Raw genomic sequence first — 17,423 nt, 5'->3', positions numbered from 1 at the left:
TGGTCAGAGGTATAAAAGGATTATTGAACGAAAGCAATACTACTAATGCAGGTGGGTGAAGGTGCGCTATGACAGATTTTTTTTTGTCTCGCCCACCAGAGGTGAAGGCGAGAGTCAGACTAAGGGATCCAAATGGCGTCCGTCCGTCATCCGTCCGTCGTCCGTCCGTCGTCCGTCACAAATGTTAAAGTTTACCTGCAAGACTCTCTTATGATGCATAACTTGGCAACTGTTGAAGCAATGGCAGCCACACTTGGGTGATAGAAGCACTAGGGGTATCTTTATGTTAAATGGTGTTGTCGGAGGTCATGTGATGATGTCAAAGGTCATTTTGAGGTCATATATTAAAAGTACGTGCAAGACTCTCTTTTCCGATGTTAAAGTTTACCTGCAAGACTCTCTTTTGACAAATAACTTCACATACGATGCTTGGATTACAACCAAACTTGGTTCACAGATGCACCGGGGGTACCTTCATGATATGGTGCTGTTGAAGGTTCAGGATGAGGTCAAAGGTCATTTGAGGTCGTACGTTAAAGTTTACTTGCAAGAGTCTCTTATCACATGTAACTCGACGCATGTTGCTACAATGGCAATCAAACTTGGGTGATGGATGCACTGGGGGTACCTTCATGTTATGGTGCCGTAAGAGGCCACATGATAAGGTTAAAGGTCATTTGAGGTCATACGTGAAAGTTTACTTGCAAGACTGTCACAGACAGGGGTCAACATACTTTTAGGGCCAAACGTTAAGTTTTTGTGGCGCGTTTTGATTATGGCTCATAACTTTTGATCCCTTTGTCCCTTTGTGACCAAACGTGGATGGTAGATGTCCCTTGGGGACGTGAAGGTCACCATAAGGTCAAAGGCCATAGGCTGGTCAATGAACTTCTTGGAGTTAGAAAAATATTAATTTCTTGTACGCGAATGGGCGAGACACAATTTAGCACTTGCCTTGTTTCTTCTCATAAATCATTTTCCCCCTCTACACAAAATAATGTGTGACCGTGCATCACAAAAGTAACACGAAATCGCGAACCCTATTTTTTTTCCTTTGATTCTTTTTTATCTCGGACAGAGCAATTTGAACAAGCTTGCAGTCAGTTGCGTGCTGCAATTGATTTGCATTTGATTGCATCTTCCTCGCAACGGAATCGATTGCAATTTGCAATTATTTGCAATTGATTACACTTTATTTCCGACAACCCCTTGATGTCCCAGTTTCATTTCTCAGAGACCCTTTACACGTTCCAGCTGTATAACTATAAAACTTCTCTTCAAGCCACCCAAAATAGAAAAAAAGAACAAATGTTAACTTTGATATACATGTGTATCTTGGTACGAGAACATGCTTTTGCTTCTATCAGCTAAAAATAAGAAATTTTTCCGAATTTCATATTAAACAAATACCAAAAAATTGGTAGGGTGCTTCACCGTCAGCTCGCTCATTTGAATATTCATAAGGACTGGTCAAGAAATATTTTCCCCAAAAATGGGAAATGGGGAAAAAAGTCGTACCTTCCTTATTTCCTATCCATTTGTGTGTGTGTGTGTGTGTGTGTGTGTGTGTGTGTTATTTCTGTATCATTCTGTAGGGATTTCTTTTCTTTAGAATTTTATTGATTTTTGGGTGATTTCTTCTTTAACCTTTAAAGTGATGCATAACTTAATTCAAAAGGACTTCAATAACCTATTTATATAAAAGAAAACACATACTCTGGAAAAGTGGTCCCAAAGTAAAGGGTCTATTCGAGCGCTTTATTTTGCCAAGCCGTGCTAGCTGTGCAATGAATTAGTCCCACCAAAAAAAGAAAAGAAAATTGTGAAACTCTATTCAAAACCACTTTTATTGATTAAGTGAAGTGAAATAGTGAAGTTATTACTACCCAACTTAAAGGGGAAGGCTAGTAACTGATCAGTGGGAATCAGTGGAAATGCTGGGAGATGATTGTTCCAATCCTTATGGGATTCATTCAAGAGTTCATTGTATATCTATTGTTGTGTGAAAATGATTTGCTTCAGAACGGTCTTATATTCAAGTAATGTGCAGATTAATGTTTCGTCACTGACCAGGGACGCTAACCTGGAAGCATTAAACTGCACATTACTTGAATATGAGGCCATTCTGAAGCAAATCATTTTCACACAACAATAGATATACAATGAACTCTTGAATGAATCCCATAAGGATTGGAACAATCATCTCCCAGCATTTCCACTGATTCCCACTGATCAGTTACTAGCCTTCCCCTTTAACTTGATGTTACTTTAGCTATTCCTCATTTGTTATTCTTTAAGGACACTTCACTAAACTTTTATCCACTCCCGAGGCATTAACATTGAGAGTTATCATCATATGCATGTCACGATTTCCATAAGACGTTCCTATCTGAATGAAATATCCCGCTTTGGCAATTGCATGACTTACCTCTTCTCATCAGACTGGGGTTGAGGCTCGACATGCCTTGCAGCCTTGGCCGGCTGTTCTTCCCTCTCATGTGTCAGCGCACGTTTTTCAGACATGATTGCTTGTTATGTGCTGACAAAATGGGTCACGCAGATAATGATGCCCAGATTGCATGAAGACGAGACAGATGGAGGAGGTCCAGGGTTATGGGCAGTTCCACGTGGTGAGCCAAAATAGACCGGAAGTAGGGCGTGGCTAGGACCGGTTTATGGATGAACTGATCATCACACCTTACCGGACACTACTTCCCACACCGCACTAAGCTTTTAGTCTATGACCTGGAAAGACAAAAGACATAACTCTGTTTAATTTGTCATTGACTGGTTGAATTCATATTTGTGCGGGTATCTGTCTCCACAGTGTCAAAGAGGAGATATTCTTATCAAACGATTAGGCATTTGTTTTGTATCTGCATTTTAGTACCAATAACATAGATTAAAAAATAATAATAATGGTGATGAATAAGTCCTCTTTTGAGATTCGCTAACTGTCTTTATTCACGACGCTCTTTGTTTTTTTTTTCTCTTGTGTGTCTGGTGTGTGTTTTTTCTTTGTGTATAGGTGTGTGCATAGCAACAGATTTGTGCTTGAGTGATCATAACCTCTTTTTTTTCAACATCAGGTTTGATATCGTAACAAGAATAAGAAAAACCAAAGCAATGAAGCAAATAAAAATTTGATTTTTGAAGAAATTGATACAATAGCTATAAAAAAATAATAGATATGAGTAACGTTCTTTACTAATTGTTGATTGGTTCTACTGTTTCTCATTGGCTTTCACGCACACTTTCATATTGTTTAACAGTTTATCCATAGGGTATAAACGTGAAGGAAAAATATTCAAGATGATATGTGTGAAATAACGTGTATGTTGTTGCGCGTATGCGCGCAGTGTTGGTTGGATACGAACATGGCGGCTTATTTAAAGCAGACCATGACCATGACAACGTAACTCAGATATATACGCCCGAATTCACGAAGGTGGTACGGTTGTCTACGGTTTAAACCATGGACAAGATTGTACCACCTTCGTGAATTCAGACCATAATCATTATTGGTGGACTTCATTTAGGTGAACCACCTCGCAGAACAGGGTGGCTACTATAGTTATTGTCATCTCGATGAAAGAGGCATAGCTGTGATGATTTCGTCGATTTTTTTTTCATCGGTGGTTACCGGCGCATCTTCAGAAATTTGAGAGCCGTGCATGCATTGTTCATCTGACAACACCAGTTTTGTAAGATTTGTAAGATTTTATTGACTCTCTTGACCCCCAGCCTCTCAGGGTATGAGAGTACAAACATGTTTACAATTACAATTTACAATTATATGAATACAAAAATGTAAGTGATAATGTACATGTACATGTGAAAATAAGAGATATGAATAAACATGTTTACAAAACGAGGCTTAAAGGACGTTTAACTACTCTACCATTACGTGTACACACATTCACGTCTACTTATTTTTATTCTTATTTTTTTTTGCAAAACTACTGTCTTTCTTTGGTTTTGAGGAAAACTAAAGCATAATCATTCTGACAAATTTGGCTAGTTTTCAAATGGCAGGCATTAGTTGAATTGAATACTTTTGCCATATGTAATGCACCTGGTCTACTGGCCGTCAAACTACTAGGTAAAAACAATAGTCTCTCTTTGTGGAAAAAGGAACAAACAAAAATATAATGAAATTCGTCCCCTATATCAGCAAAAGAATAGTATAGTACAATGCAATTCATCTGTCAGGCTTGCATCAAACTTGCCCTTATTAGCAGGTAATCCATTGGATCGACACCTGAATTTACTAATCTTTCTTACACATGACCTGTAAATACTTCTGAAACATCAAACCAATTATCCTTAAACATTCTGTAATTTGTGATACAGATTCTATTTGACCATGTGGCTGCTCTCCACTGTTGACTAAACATATCTAAGAGTCTAACTTATGGAGTGTGTGAAATTCATGCATCACTAAATCCACCCCCTTGTGCTTACCACACATTCCCTAGCCCTGCAAAATCAGAAATATTTGTGATGTAAACAATAACCATTGTGATTTTGACGGAGTGTATGTCTTCTTGTAAATGCAGAAGACATTTCAAAATTGTACATGGGTGTTTGGTTTCTTTTCCCTTTACAATCTCAACCGGAAACCAATCATTCGACTTTTAATAATATGGTTTAAAAAATACCCCACGTTTAATTTCACCACAAACCATACAATCAGGAGTACATTTGTTCACAAGCAAAACTTTTCTTAAGAATTGTCTATGGAAAACTTCAATTTGGTCTATGCACTCATAACCCCAGACTCCACAACCATAGAGTAAAACAGGTAAAACAAAATGATCAAGTAAATGGCACTGTATGTCCACAGGGAGCTGTAACTTCTTTAATAGCCTTTACCAAAGTCATTTTCTAGCTCGTTTGACTTGTTTTGAAAGTGCCTTTTTAAAACTACCATTATAACCAAATTTTACTCCAAGGTACACAAAGTCATCTACAACCTCAAGTGGATCACCAGCATAAACACATTCACGAATTCTTCAACCTTCCCACGGAAGAAAATAACAATTTTAGTCTTGCTAGCATTAACAGTCAAGCGCCATGTCTGACAATAAATATCCACAGCATCAAGAGCTTTTTGCAACACCTTTGGAGTTTCTGCTAAAATTATTGTATCGTCTTCATGAAGTATTGAACAAGAAAGATTTAAAGCTTTCTTGACATCATAATCCAGGTGGTCAGAAATCTCACTTTCCAATACTATGTCAGTCCACCACATGATTTTCTAATGTACTCTTGAAAATCATTTAGTTTATGGCAAATAAAAGTGAGGATAAGTTTTCGCCCTGTCGTTCACCATTGTTACTATTACCCCCCCCCCCGACATCCCCCCTCCTGACCGCCACACTTGATTTAGAACTTTCATAAATGTTCTTAATGACAGTAAACAGTTTACCCGTAAGTACCATCTTCAACATTATTTTTTATACCATAAAGATGATATATCAATTAGATCAAATGCATCCTTGTAATCAATTCATGCACAGTATAAGCGTTTTTTTTTATTTTGCAGATAAACATAAATAAACATCTTCAAAACAAAAATATTACCAATTGTAGAATAATATGAACGAAAGCTAGCCTGTTCTTCACCCTACGTATTAGCAGCTTCGAAAAACTCTGAGATTCGACGATTAAAAATGGAAATAAAATTTTTTTCACGACAACTCAGAAGTTATTCTTTTATTATTATCACAATTTGTGTCTATACCCTTATTCTTAAAAAGAGAATGATAATCCCTATGTACCATTCAGTTGGAACAATACCACTGTCCAGTACCACATTAAAGAATTTTACCAACACATGAAGCAGCATCTCTACGGGACAATCCATGCTTAAGGAATTCATTTCTTATGATATCTTTTCCACAGGCTTTAGAATTTTTAAGTTTTTGTTTTTTTTTTTAATTAGTGCTCCTTTCCAAAGTGACGGGGGCATCCAAGGAACCATCTGACTAAAAAAAAGAAAGAAAAAAAAACTGAAGTAATATCTTCCAGGCCCGTGGACTGGTCATCTTTGATATTTAAACTAAGAGACTAAAATGATCAACAAAATCTCCTGATGAAACAGTTCCTATTTTCTTCACCTTGCGTTCATTATTACTGTTGAGTAATTGTCAATATTCTTGTGGATTGGATGCCCGCAACGAACAGAGTGATTCATTTGAATCTCTATGAAATGTCCTTCTTTTATGTCTTAAATGAGGCTTTCCTGTAGATTCATAATAATTCAATAGACAACTAGCTTCTGAATTGCCCAGAAATCTTAGCGTCCTCTTTAATCGATTTTTATCATTCAAATACTCCCACCAGGCAACTCTTTATTCCGCATCAAACCAGGTTTGATGTTTTTTTCTTTATTAACAGTCTCATTTGTGTTTATATTATTACGAGATTGTCTCACCTTACAAATGCCAACATCTTCTGCAATATGGACGGACATATCGCATAATTGTGAGTAACAAATATCAATAATATCTTGATTTGCATTCCCATCTAAAAAATTCCACATTTTCACACATTAGCTCAGCCGAGTCTTTGATTTTCTGTTTAAATATTGCATCGTCGTCACTCTTCCACTGGGATTATATATATATACATATATATATACATATGCATGTATATATATATATACATATGCATGTATATATATATGTATATACAGCGTATATATATACATATATAACGTTGACTTTCATTAGGTTGTGTATCTAAATCGGCATTTTTTGCTGCAGTGTTTTGACAAATATTTATCAAATACACTATACTGAAATTTGTAATGCTAGAAAGTTAATGGCGAGATATAGTAACATAATCAAAAGTGCTATACCCACCATTTTTGTTGAAGCATGTGTATTTTCCGACAGACTAATCTTCGCCTCTCCTTCCACTATGTAAACAATCCTGAGATCAAAGCTTTGGCTTATATCAATAACAGACTTTCCATTATTATTTACATTGACATCAGTATTATAACGAGAAGTTAGAATATCAAAGCCATCAGTAGTTACATGCATATCAGAAACATCATTACAAATGCCTAATCAAATCATTCTGATCTGTCAACATATCCTCTACATATAAAAAGTCATCAAGCAAACCCGTCCTGGCATTAAAATCCCCCAACAAAAGGGCGCATCATATCTGCTTTTAATATCGATAACATCCTGCACTAGGTTGTCAGAAATATCATTAGAATGATGAATTGATCTTTCACATGGCACGTACACTGCACTCTCAAAACCTAATGTTTTACTATCTACCTTGACGCATAGAATTGATTTAGAAACTGTTGCATGAATTCTTTCAGAAAAATTAAAAATATGATTCTCCATCAAAATACACATACTGAGAAACCCACCAATCTTATTAGTCTAGCAGCCAGAAAGGGTCCCCGTGCACCCCCCCCCCCCCCCAAAACAAAATTCTACGATATGTTCGAAGATCGTCAGAACCTGTATTTTCCGAATCCGGTTGTCGACAGCGGAAAAAAAAAAGGTTGCGCGCGCGTCTTATTTGCATATTTCTAAGATGGCCGCCGCCCGTTGCTAGGAGACGGATTATTTTTGAATAACTTTATTTAGGAATAACAAATTACCATAAAAATGGTATCATTTTGAAGAGAATTAAATTTCCTACAAGCTGATACCCCATTTGATGGGATAAATAGTTGTTGTCATGAAATATTAAGGAAGGAATTATGTTTTTTAGCATTTTTCTAAAAAGATACGGAATTTGGTTATAATATTCTTTTCCATACATCTAATATGCATTTACAAATAACATTTGAAATTTCCTAAAATTATCCCCCAAACATAGCTATTATCATGTGAAAACGGCTTTCCAATACACCAATTCCTTTAAAAGTTACACGACATTAAAGGGGATAAGGTTCAATAGGTTTTACAGCAATATTTAAGGGTTATAATGTCTCCGCGCGCAATTGCGTAGGTTCTGTATGTGGGGTTTGTTGTAGATCACTGCTATCTATTGATCAAATCTCATCGAAATCGGCGAAGAAAGAAAGAAAAATTACACTTTCTATTCCTTATATGAAATTTTTTTTTCTATTCTGTGTTACCAAACTCAATCCATTCAGCTTCCCATATGAACAGTTTCTTGTCTTTTTGGATTCCCTCCAAAATCACAACTTATCTGATATTAAAAAGTTAAAGAAAAAAATTTGACGTGACAGTTTCCTCTTATTGGAAGATTAAAGTGAAAAAAAAGAAGAATCTTATGCTAAAAGCCCTAAGAAATAAAGAACTTGTTAAATGGCCTTTCAGAGCTTAAAATGAAACATGGCTATCTTATTTTTTCATAACAAAATGAAGGGAAGTATCTGTGTAGTTCGTGTCGGCCCATACTGGGTTACTATTCTTCAGAAATGGTCCCCGTGCACCCCCCCCCCCCCAAAAAAAAAAATCTACGATGTGTTCGAAGATCGTCAGAACCTGTATTTTGCGAATCTGCTTGTCGCCAGCGGAAAAAAGGGTTGCGCGTGCGTCTAATTTGCATACTTCTAAGATGGCCGCCGCCCATTGCTAGGATACGGATTATTTTTGAATAACTTTAGTTAAGAATATCAAATTACCATAAAAATTGTATCATATTAAAGACAATTAGATTTCCTACAAGTTAATACCCCGTTTTATGTAATAAATAGTTGTTATGAAATACTAAGGAAGGACGGATTTTTTTTATACATTTTTCCCAAGAAATACAGATTTCAGTAATGTTTTTTCCATACATTTAATTTCTGTTTACAAATAACATCGGAATTTTCCTTAAGTTAAACCCCATAAATAAGTATTATTCTGTGAAAGCGGCTATTCAATACACCAATTTCTTAAAATGTTACACGACATTAAAGGGAAAAGGTTCAATACGGTTATACAGAAATTTAAGGGTAATGTCGACGGCCGCACTTGCGTAACGCGTGTAATACTATAATAATCATTGCAAGTATGAGACCCTATCACTTCTTACATCCAAATTATTGATTAAATATCATTAAATCTGGTGGAATATGAAAACAAATTAAATTTTTTATTCGCTATCACCTTTGATCTACTCAGCTTCACTTTTAGTTTACGTCTTTTTTCATCAAATAGAATGAAGGCCTTACGAGAGGTGTAATTTCATGACGGCCGAAACGGGCTTACCTGGATAGGGGGTTCCAACATATTGATATTAATCAAACTTCTCTTCATCAACTCTCATTCTTCTGATCATCTTCACACACATACTCACACCTCCAGTATCACACACAGGCATTCATGCAGGGGAAATGAGCTCAGTCATGAATTTCGTGAATTTATTCAATACGCCATTAATGCATTCATGGAACATCAAACTCGAATGCTTTATTTAGATTTCGAAATAAGAGTTACATGTATACCGCACAAGCGAAATATTTCTCACCATGCTCTAGCATGAAATCAATTTATTTTTTTAAGATAAGATCGCACATACGTGTTCTCATTCTTTGGTGGTTCGCCTGATGGTTTTTAAACATATTGCTCATACGTTTATTATTGCCAAGAAACTAACAGATAGATTACAAATACCAAGGAATGGCATTGATAAAAACGAATAGTTGCAAGTCAAATCCAGTCGCTTTCAAATTCTGTGTTTTTTTTTATATAAAAAATGATTTCATGCACTTAACTTTATTACATGGGTTGATTTAAATGCAATACAACGTAAACTTGGTTGTTAAATCCGTTAGGAGTGACTAATAATCAATATTATACAAAAATGAGAGAGAGAAAAAAAAATGTTATGGTTAAGTAGACCTTAATGCATGGATCTATAAAACATGAGGGAAATGTCTGAGGGAACATTAACTATGCATGCGTGTATGTATGTATGTGTGCATGTATATACTATAACTATGTATATATAATATATCTATATCTATATATAAATATATATATATATATATATATATATATCACGTTTATATTTATGCAGGTTTGTATACTTTTGTGTTGTGTGTGTTTGTGTTCAAGGATGTATGTGTATGACTAATGTGTTAAACATTAGACATATTCAGAGTGTAAATGTTTAACCACAACGAATACAATATTTTCATGTTTTCCACAGAAATTAGTTGCTAAAAAGATTTGAAGTGTATCTGCTATAGGCGCATCTGACGTGCAATCCACTTTTAGAGCGCATGTAAGTTCCGCTGGAATAACATTTTAACTCATGCATGAATTAAATACACCATCCAATGTTTTCAGATATCCATGCCCTACTCGTCCGCCGGTCCTTTTTAGATAGAGTAACTATAAATGTGCATTATCGATACCCAAAAGATTATTGACATTGCACGTTAAACACTTTCACTATAGGTTGCCATTGTCGCGAGTCTCGATATGCTAATACATGTATACTATCTACCACAAATCGATTCTTAGTCTACGAGTGACCGTGGTGATCTTATCATGGCTTATCACATCTTGAGGTCTATGGTGGTAATCGTGTTGATCGTAGAAGAATTATTGGACTGTTCGAAAAATTACTACGATCAACACAATGTCTTTGACTGACATCAAGATTTGATTATCTGATGATCAGCACGATTAGTCCCCGAGTAAGACCACGATTTCGGGCGAATCGAGAAAGTGGACCCAGCTTAGTGAATTCCACGAGAGTGGTAACGTACCATAAGGATAATCAACACGACAGTTTCAATACCGTACATATCAATATTTACATATCTTCAAAGATTACTTCACCTATGTAATCTAGATTCTTTTGTATGCCTCCGCCAAGAAGTGGTGCCGGAGGCATTATGTTTTCGGGTTGTCCGTCCTTCCGTCCGTCCTTCTCTCCGTCCGTAATGAATTTTGCGGACAGCGTAACAAAAAAAAAAAAAAAAAAACCCTGAAATTTGGCATGTATGTGTATTGGGGGTGAAATTCTGCCTATCAACTTTTGGGTGCACATGCTCAAGGTCAAAAGTCAAAAGGTCGAGGTCAAATGCTTAAAATTTCACTATTTCCCTCATATCTCTGCAATGCCTAAAGATATTTTCTTGAAACTTAGTGTATACAGGTATTACCCAATTAAAATTCACTGGTAAAAGTTTGGGGTGATAAGGTTAAGGTCAAATGTGAAAAGGTCAAGTGAAAATGTTAAAATTTTACTTTTTTTTTTCTCTGTATCTTGGATATTGTTCAAGGTATCTTCATGGAACATAGTATATTGATTGATTGATTGATTGATTTTATTTCCGCAAAATAAAAAAAATATGTACATCACTTCTTATTGAATAATACAAAGAAATTATCACAAAAGTACATGAAACTGCGGCTGGATAGCCCTACTCAGCTTCGCCCTCATGGTGGAGCTGTTCTACCGAGGGGTCCAGAAGAAAACACACTCGGTATATCTGAAATTAACATGCAAACTTGTATCAACAAAAACTACACTAAACAGAATTAAAATAACATCCTCTACTACCCTACAGTTATACGAACACTATTACCATGATGGCAATAAGCCAAATCAAGGAATTTAACAAATGTGTACATCTACGCTTCAATGAAATAGAAGAAAAAGAAAAAAAATACATCTACAAATATACTCAAATTAAAAATTTGATACTATTATATAAACACGATCCTATATAACTAAAAGACTTACGGCAGTATTGAGTTTTGGGTTTTGGAAGAACAAGAGTACCCACAGAACGAAGATTATATGGCGTATCGGAAAATCTAAACATCTCTTTTAAAAACAATGGAGAAATATTATTTATGGCCTTAAATGTCATGGAATACAAATGATCTTTGCGCCGGGATTCTAATGTTTGAAGGTTCATCAGTGTATGAATTTCTTGATTTGAGACATACTTATAAGGGTTCACTCGAAGAATTATTCTCAGTGCCCTATTTTGTAATTTTTGTAATCTATCTGTGTGTTTTACCGCCGATGATCCATAAATAATATCGGCATAATCAAATAATGGGAGAATGAAAATTGTATATATCGATTTCAAAGTTGAAGTATTTACATAACTGCGTAAACGGCCCAGAAATTTCACCATTTTAACGATATTCTTACACATTGTATCTATATGCATATCCCATTTCAGCTGTTGATCAATCATAACACCGAGGTATTTCACAACATCCTTCTGTTCTATTCTATTTCCAGAAATAAATAATTTTAATTTATTACATTTACTTAAATTATAACGAGAACCCAGTAACATACATACTGTTTTTTCACAATTTACACTAATCTTATTTAAACACATCCATTCATATATGTTCTGCAGGTCAGAATTCAATACACACTCTATTTCATTTACACTTTTCCCCGAACAATATAACACTGTGTCATCTGCATACAAATTTACTTTACATCGTTCAATATAGTCAACCAAATCATTGACATAAATGATAAACAGCAGTGGCCCGAGAATTGAACCCTGAGGCACACCGTGATCAACTTGTTGTAATCGTGATTTTGTCGAGTTTATCTGAGTGCAAATATGTCGTCTCTTCAAATAACTTTCGAACCATTTTAGACTTTCCTTCGACACCCCTATTTTACAAAGCTTCTGTATAAGCAAATCTGTGTCCACAGTGTCGAACGCTTTACGTAGGTCAATAAAGACTGCACCGACATAGCAACCGTCATCTATGGCCCGATACCAGTCATCCGTGACCTTTAACAATGATGTGACAGTTGAGCGTCTTGACCGAAATCCAGATTGTTCCTGGTTCAATATGCTATTATGTTTTAAGTAGAGAGACAGCTGTGACTGGACGATCTTTTCCAGAACGTTTGAGAGAGGTGAAAGAATTGAAATCGGCCTATAATTGTTAGGCAGGGATTTGTCTCCAGATTTAAAAACTGGTATTATTTTTGCACATTTCCACCGATGAGGAACGATGCCCTCTAACAGTGACCGATTAATAAGGTAAGTAAGTGAATGCACTATGCCAGATGCAGATGATTGTACAATTTTAACTGAGAAACCATCTAGACCAGTTGACTTTTTCGCTTTGAGTCCTTTGATGACCTTAAGTACCTCTTCCTCATTTACTACATGCAGAGTCAAACTTGATTGTGTTGAAACTTCATTTACAATGCATCGTTGTACATGAGGAATTTGTGATGCCAGATTTACACCAATGTTTGCAAAATAATCATTAAAATCATTAACTCGTGCAATATCATCATCGACTGAATCAGGCGACTTAGGTCTACTGCCTGATGAGGTTAATTCCCTCAACACATCCTATGGTTGATTTGGCCTAGATTTTTCTGTCAGCCTCTTCCTATAGTGATTCTTTTTCGATTTCCTAATCAGAGAAGTAACTTTGTTTCTTATCATCTTGTATTCTTCCCATAATTCATCATAATTAGCTTCTAAAATATGTTTATGATTTTCATCATTTCCATCCAAAATACGCATATGTACCTTTTTAGCTTTTCCTTTTAACTTATCTCGTTTTCTCATTAATACAATAATCTCCTTAGTCATCCAGGGTGAGTATTTATTCCTGACATGTGTCTTTCTCACTGGCATGTGTTTATTCACTACCTCAAGGAAAAGCTCTTCCCACACTTTAACAGCATCATCAAGGTTTGAAGTATCTTCTACAATACTCCAGTTTTGGTTTCTTAAATCATCGAAATACAATTCAGTATCTATATTTGTCATTTTCCTGTATATTATCGTACGCGGGTTACATTTAGTAGTTTTGCATCTCCATAACAAATAAGACATCGAGTGGTCGCTCAGACCATTATGAATGACACCATACGTACTAACCATCTCTGGATTGTTTGTAAGGATATGATCTATCAAACTCATTGAGTTAGGCGTGATTCGTGTAGGTTCCGTAACATTAATTTCATGTAATGCAAAAATATCATGAATTTGTTTTAACATTCTAGTTTGTATTGACGGTGGCGTTTTTAATAGATCACAGTTTAAATCGCCCGTGATAACAATATCAGTATTAAAAGAATCAACAAAAGTCAGGAATTGTTCATACAAATCAAATGTATCATTTCCAATGTTTGGCGGTCTATACCATGTAACAAATGTAATTGCCTTTTCATAATCAAACCTTATGTGGATTGGTATTACTTCAAGGTTTGTTATGTATGGATGATTTAACAATTCATATTTCATATCGTCTCGTATATACACTGCAACGCCACCTCCATTTCTATTTCGGTCTTTGCGAATAAGATTATAGCCTTCAACTTTGAGCTCATTATCCGAGACAGAATCATCTAACCATGTTTCATTTAGAGCTAAAACTTGCACATCATTTTCGAGTAATATACACCTTATCTCACATAAATTTCGTAGTAAGCTACGGATATTCAACTGTAAAATCTTGACACCTTTGCCCTTCAGTTCTGCAAAATGTAATGAATTTTTTTTACTGGAGAATGAATTATTCCATTTTCATCATTATCAGATAGTTCATCATTATCAGATAGTTCATCATTGATACTCTGTTCTTCTACTGAAGTGTTCAACGGAAGGTAGGTAAATTGACACTTTGAACATTTCCAGTTCCAGAACTCAACATTTGGATTATCATAATCTTTAACACATATACCAGCACATTTTATGTGTAGCCGCTGAGAGCATCGTGTACACTGAATTCCCTTTTGATTACTTCGAACAGATTTTTGACAACCAACACACGGATACTTGGGTCCCATAAAAATAACAAAGGGGGCTTCCTTTCTTTTACTGCTATAAAACTGCTTTACAGAAAAAAAAGGGGGGGGGGTCTTAGAGTCTATTTAGGTCTTCCTTGTCATGAACTTGTCGTATCATTGTTCCACCGTTCGTAGTTGGGACCAGCACTAGGATGCGACCGTCTGACGACCATGCGGCTTTGACTTGTGGTACCCTTTTCGCAGATTGGAGAAGTTCGGAGTTTTGCTTCGTGAGGTTTTCGTCGATTCCGATCCCTGTCCCTTTCAAACGTCGTCGCTGTTACATGACCTCGCTACGTGTCCGGTACGTTGTGAATTTCACGATGATCGGTCTCGTAGGTGTTTTGCGACGATTGTTGCCTCCGCTTTTTTCCAGCCCTTGTCGCGGTTGGATACGATGCGACCTGTCGATGTCATCAGCCTTCAATTGGATGCCCAGGTGTCGGGAAAATATGCCGCGGACTACCTCTGTTGTGTTCTCCGACTTTGATTCCGGTACTCCAAATACCATCAGGCAATTAATTGCGTCCGGAGTATTGTTCCAAGGTGTTCAGATTGTCCTGCAGTTTCTTGACGACAGAAGCCTGTGTTTCAAGATTCTTTGTGAGAGAAGACACCTCCTTTGTCCTCTGATCGAGCTTGGACTCCAAATCTATTATCTGCCCCTCGGTCTTTTCAAGTCGATCAACGAACTCTCCAAGCTTCTTTTCAATGGCCTTACAAACCGCTGACTCAATCGCCTCTACGAAAGCCTTGCTCTGAAAAGATTCTTTGACTATGTCACGAGCAATCTGCTCTATTTGTTCGACCGTAGGCTTCGATGTCTTAGACATTGTTCGGTTTCAAGACAAGATGGCGTCGAAAAAAAGCACACAATGTCAAAGCATATATCTCTGTGGCATATGAAACACTCAACCAAAACACTATATGTATTCCATACCGACAAGAACCACAAAACAAGAGTTGAAGTGTAAAATGCCACATGAAGTATATAGTAGACTTGATCGTAGCGGTATGTATCAAACCATTCTAAAGTCGGGGCTCAACATTCTTGTCGCAAACTTCAATCAAGTGGCGAAGTCGAAAGATCGCAACATGTGGGACTACACATTCAGATATGTGACGCTGGACTTACTCAGTTTGTCAGCAAAACTTGCTATTTCAGGCGCAGAACATGTCTCTCGATATCCAGCTTGTGGTAGATTTGTTCACATTTTTATCCCACAGGAGCACAACGACCGTCCAGGTTGAAATGTTATAGAATAGGAGAGATTTAGATGAAAATATCACCACTTATGTGTCATCAAGTCTCACCACGTCTCACCACGTCATTAATTGATGAATGTATGGTAATATGTAGAGCAGTCACGTAGAAAAGTAGATGTATAATTTATGTACATGTACGATGTATGTGTTCGCGTGTAAATAATGCGCTGTTATAAACGATCTGCTTAAATTACTCCTCTGTAGCCGTAATACAATAATCTTGTAGTGGCCTCCGTTCGTTAAGAACATTTGTGACACAAAGATGATGATTATCGGAAAGGGACTGAATGGGTTAAAGAACGCGTAAGCACGGAGCCCATCAGCCCGCTCTAAATCAAGTTCGAATGAGGATATTAAAGAGGTGGTGAAACACATTATCAAATGCAATCTTCTTCCACCACCCACTGCATGTACTGACTGGAAGTGATTATCTAGGGAATTTGGGGTTCATGGGGTCAAAGGTCAAGGGCAACACTTCAAAATTTTACTATTTCCCTCATATTTATGCAATGCCAGCAGGAATTTTTTTAAAACTTGGTGTATGCATGTATAACCCAAAATAGAGATTCTCTGGCAATTTCTTTTTTTTTTTTTTGCCAAAAAGGTCAAAGATCAAAGATCAAGAGAAAGTGCTGAACTTGCTTCTTCCTCCATGTCTCGGAAGTGGCTCATGGCATCTTGAAACTTAGTACATATTTATGCATGTTCTGCCTGACGGTGATTCTCTTATGAATTTTAGGGTCAAAGGCCAGATGAAAATGGTAACAATTTTCTACACAATACAAAAATTGCACTTTTTCTCCATACCTTGAAAATTACTTAATGCATAAACTTATGAAAGGGCCAAAGTCAAGTTAAAGTCCTAAAATCCCCAAATACATGCTCTCCTATTCATCCAATTAGACCTAGGTCAAGGAAGGTGACCATTTTGAATTTTGAATGGAAACAATGTCATTATCGTTTTCAAATTCCCAGTAACAGGGCATTTAATCTTGTTGCTTTCGCGTGGCCTTTCTTTCTATAATATACAAGAAGTAAATTTGTTATTGCTTTCAGCAATAACAAATTTGGGCCCGTTTATCTATATCATGACGAACCTCCGGAATAACGAACCTTTGGGGAAAAAAAATGAACCTTCGGAATAATAAACTGTAACCAATATTGTTATATTGTACAAGCTTTAACGCCGACATCTATTAACCTACTATGTTACTACTTTCACTCTTTGAAAGGAAACACGCCAACAACCAACGACACAACAGGAATGGAAACAATGTCATTATCGTTTTCAAATTCCCAGTAACAGGGCATTTAATCTTGTTACTTTCGCGTGGCCTTTCTTTCTATAATATACAAGAAGTAAATTTGTTATTGCTTTCAGCAATAACTAATTTGGGCCCGTTTATCTATAT

The 17,423-nt window shown here is 36.4% G+C and overlaps 1 protein-coding gene across 2 annotated transcripts in view; it reads right to left on the bottom strand.

The window, feature by feature from the left end:
* Nucleotides 1-17,423, bottom strand: part of LOC139714489 (NLR family CARD domain-containing protein 4-like) — a 47,443-nt gene that overhangs the window by 15,668 nt on the left and 14,352 nt on the right. For both annotated transcript variants that reach the window (XM_071626192.1, XM_071626191.1), the window contains exon 2: nucleotides 2,429-2,745. In XM_071626192.1, coding sequence (XP_071482293.1) covers nucleotides 2,429-2,523 — 95 coding nt within the window. In that variant the 5' untranslated portion in view covers nucleotides 2,524-2,745. The remainder of the gene's footprint in view (nucleotides 1-2,428; nucleotides 2,746-17,423) is intronic.

Source organism: Diadema antillarum, unplaced genomic scaffold, assembly GCF_040938485.1.
Source record: "Diadema antillarum isolate AM-2024a unplaced genomic scaffold, OU_Dant_1.0 seq00002294_RagTag, whole genome shotgun sequence".
NCBI classification, from domain to species: domain Eukaryota; kingdom Metazoa; phylum Echinodermata; class Echinoidea; order Diadematoida; family Diadematidae; genus Diadema; species Diadema antillarum.
The sequence above is the reverse complement of the archived record's forward strand: the minus strand, read 5'-3'. Positions and strand labels throughout refer to the sequence as shown.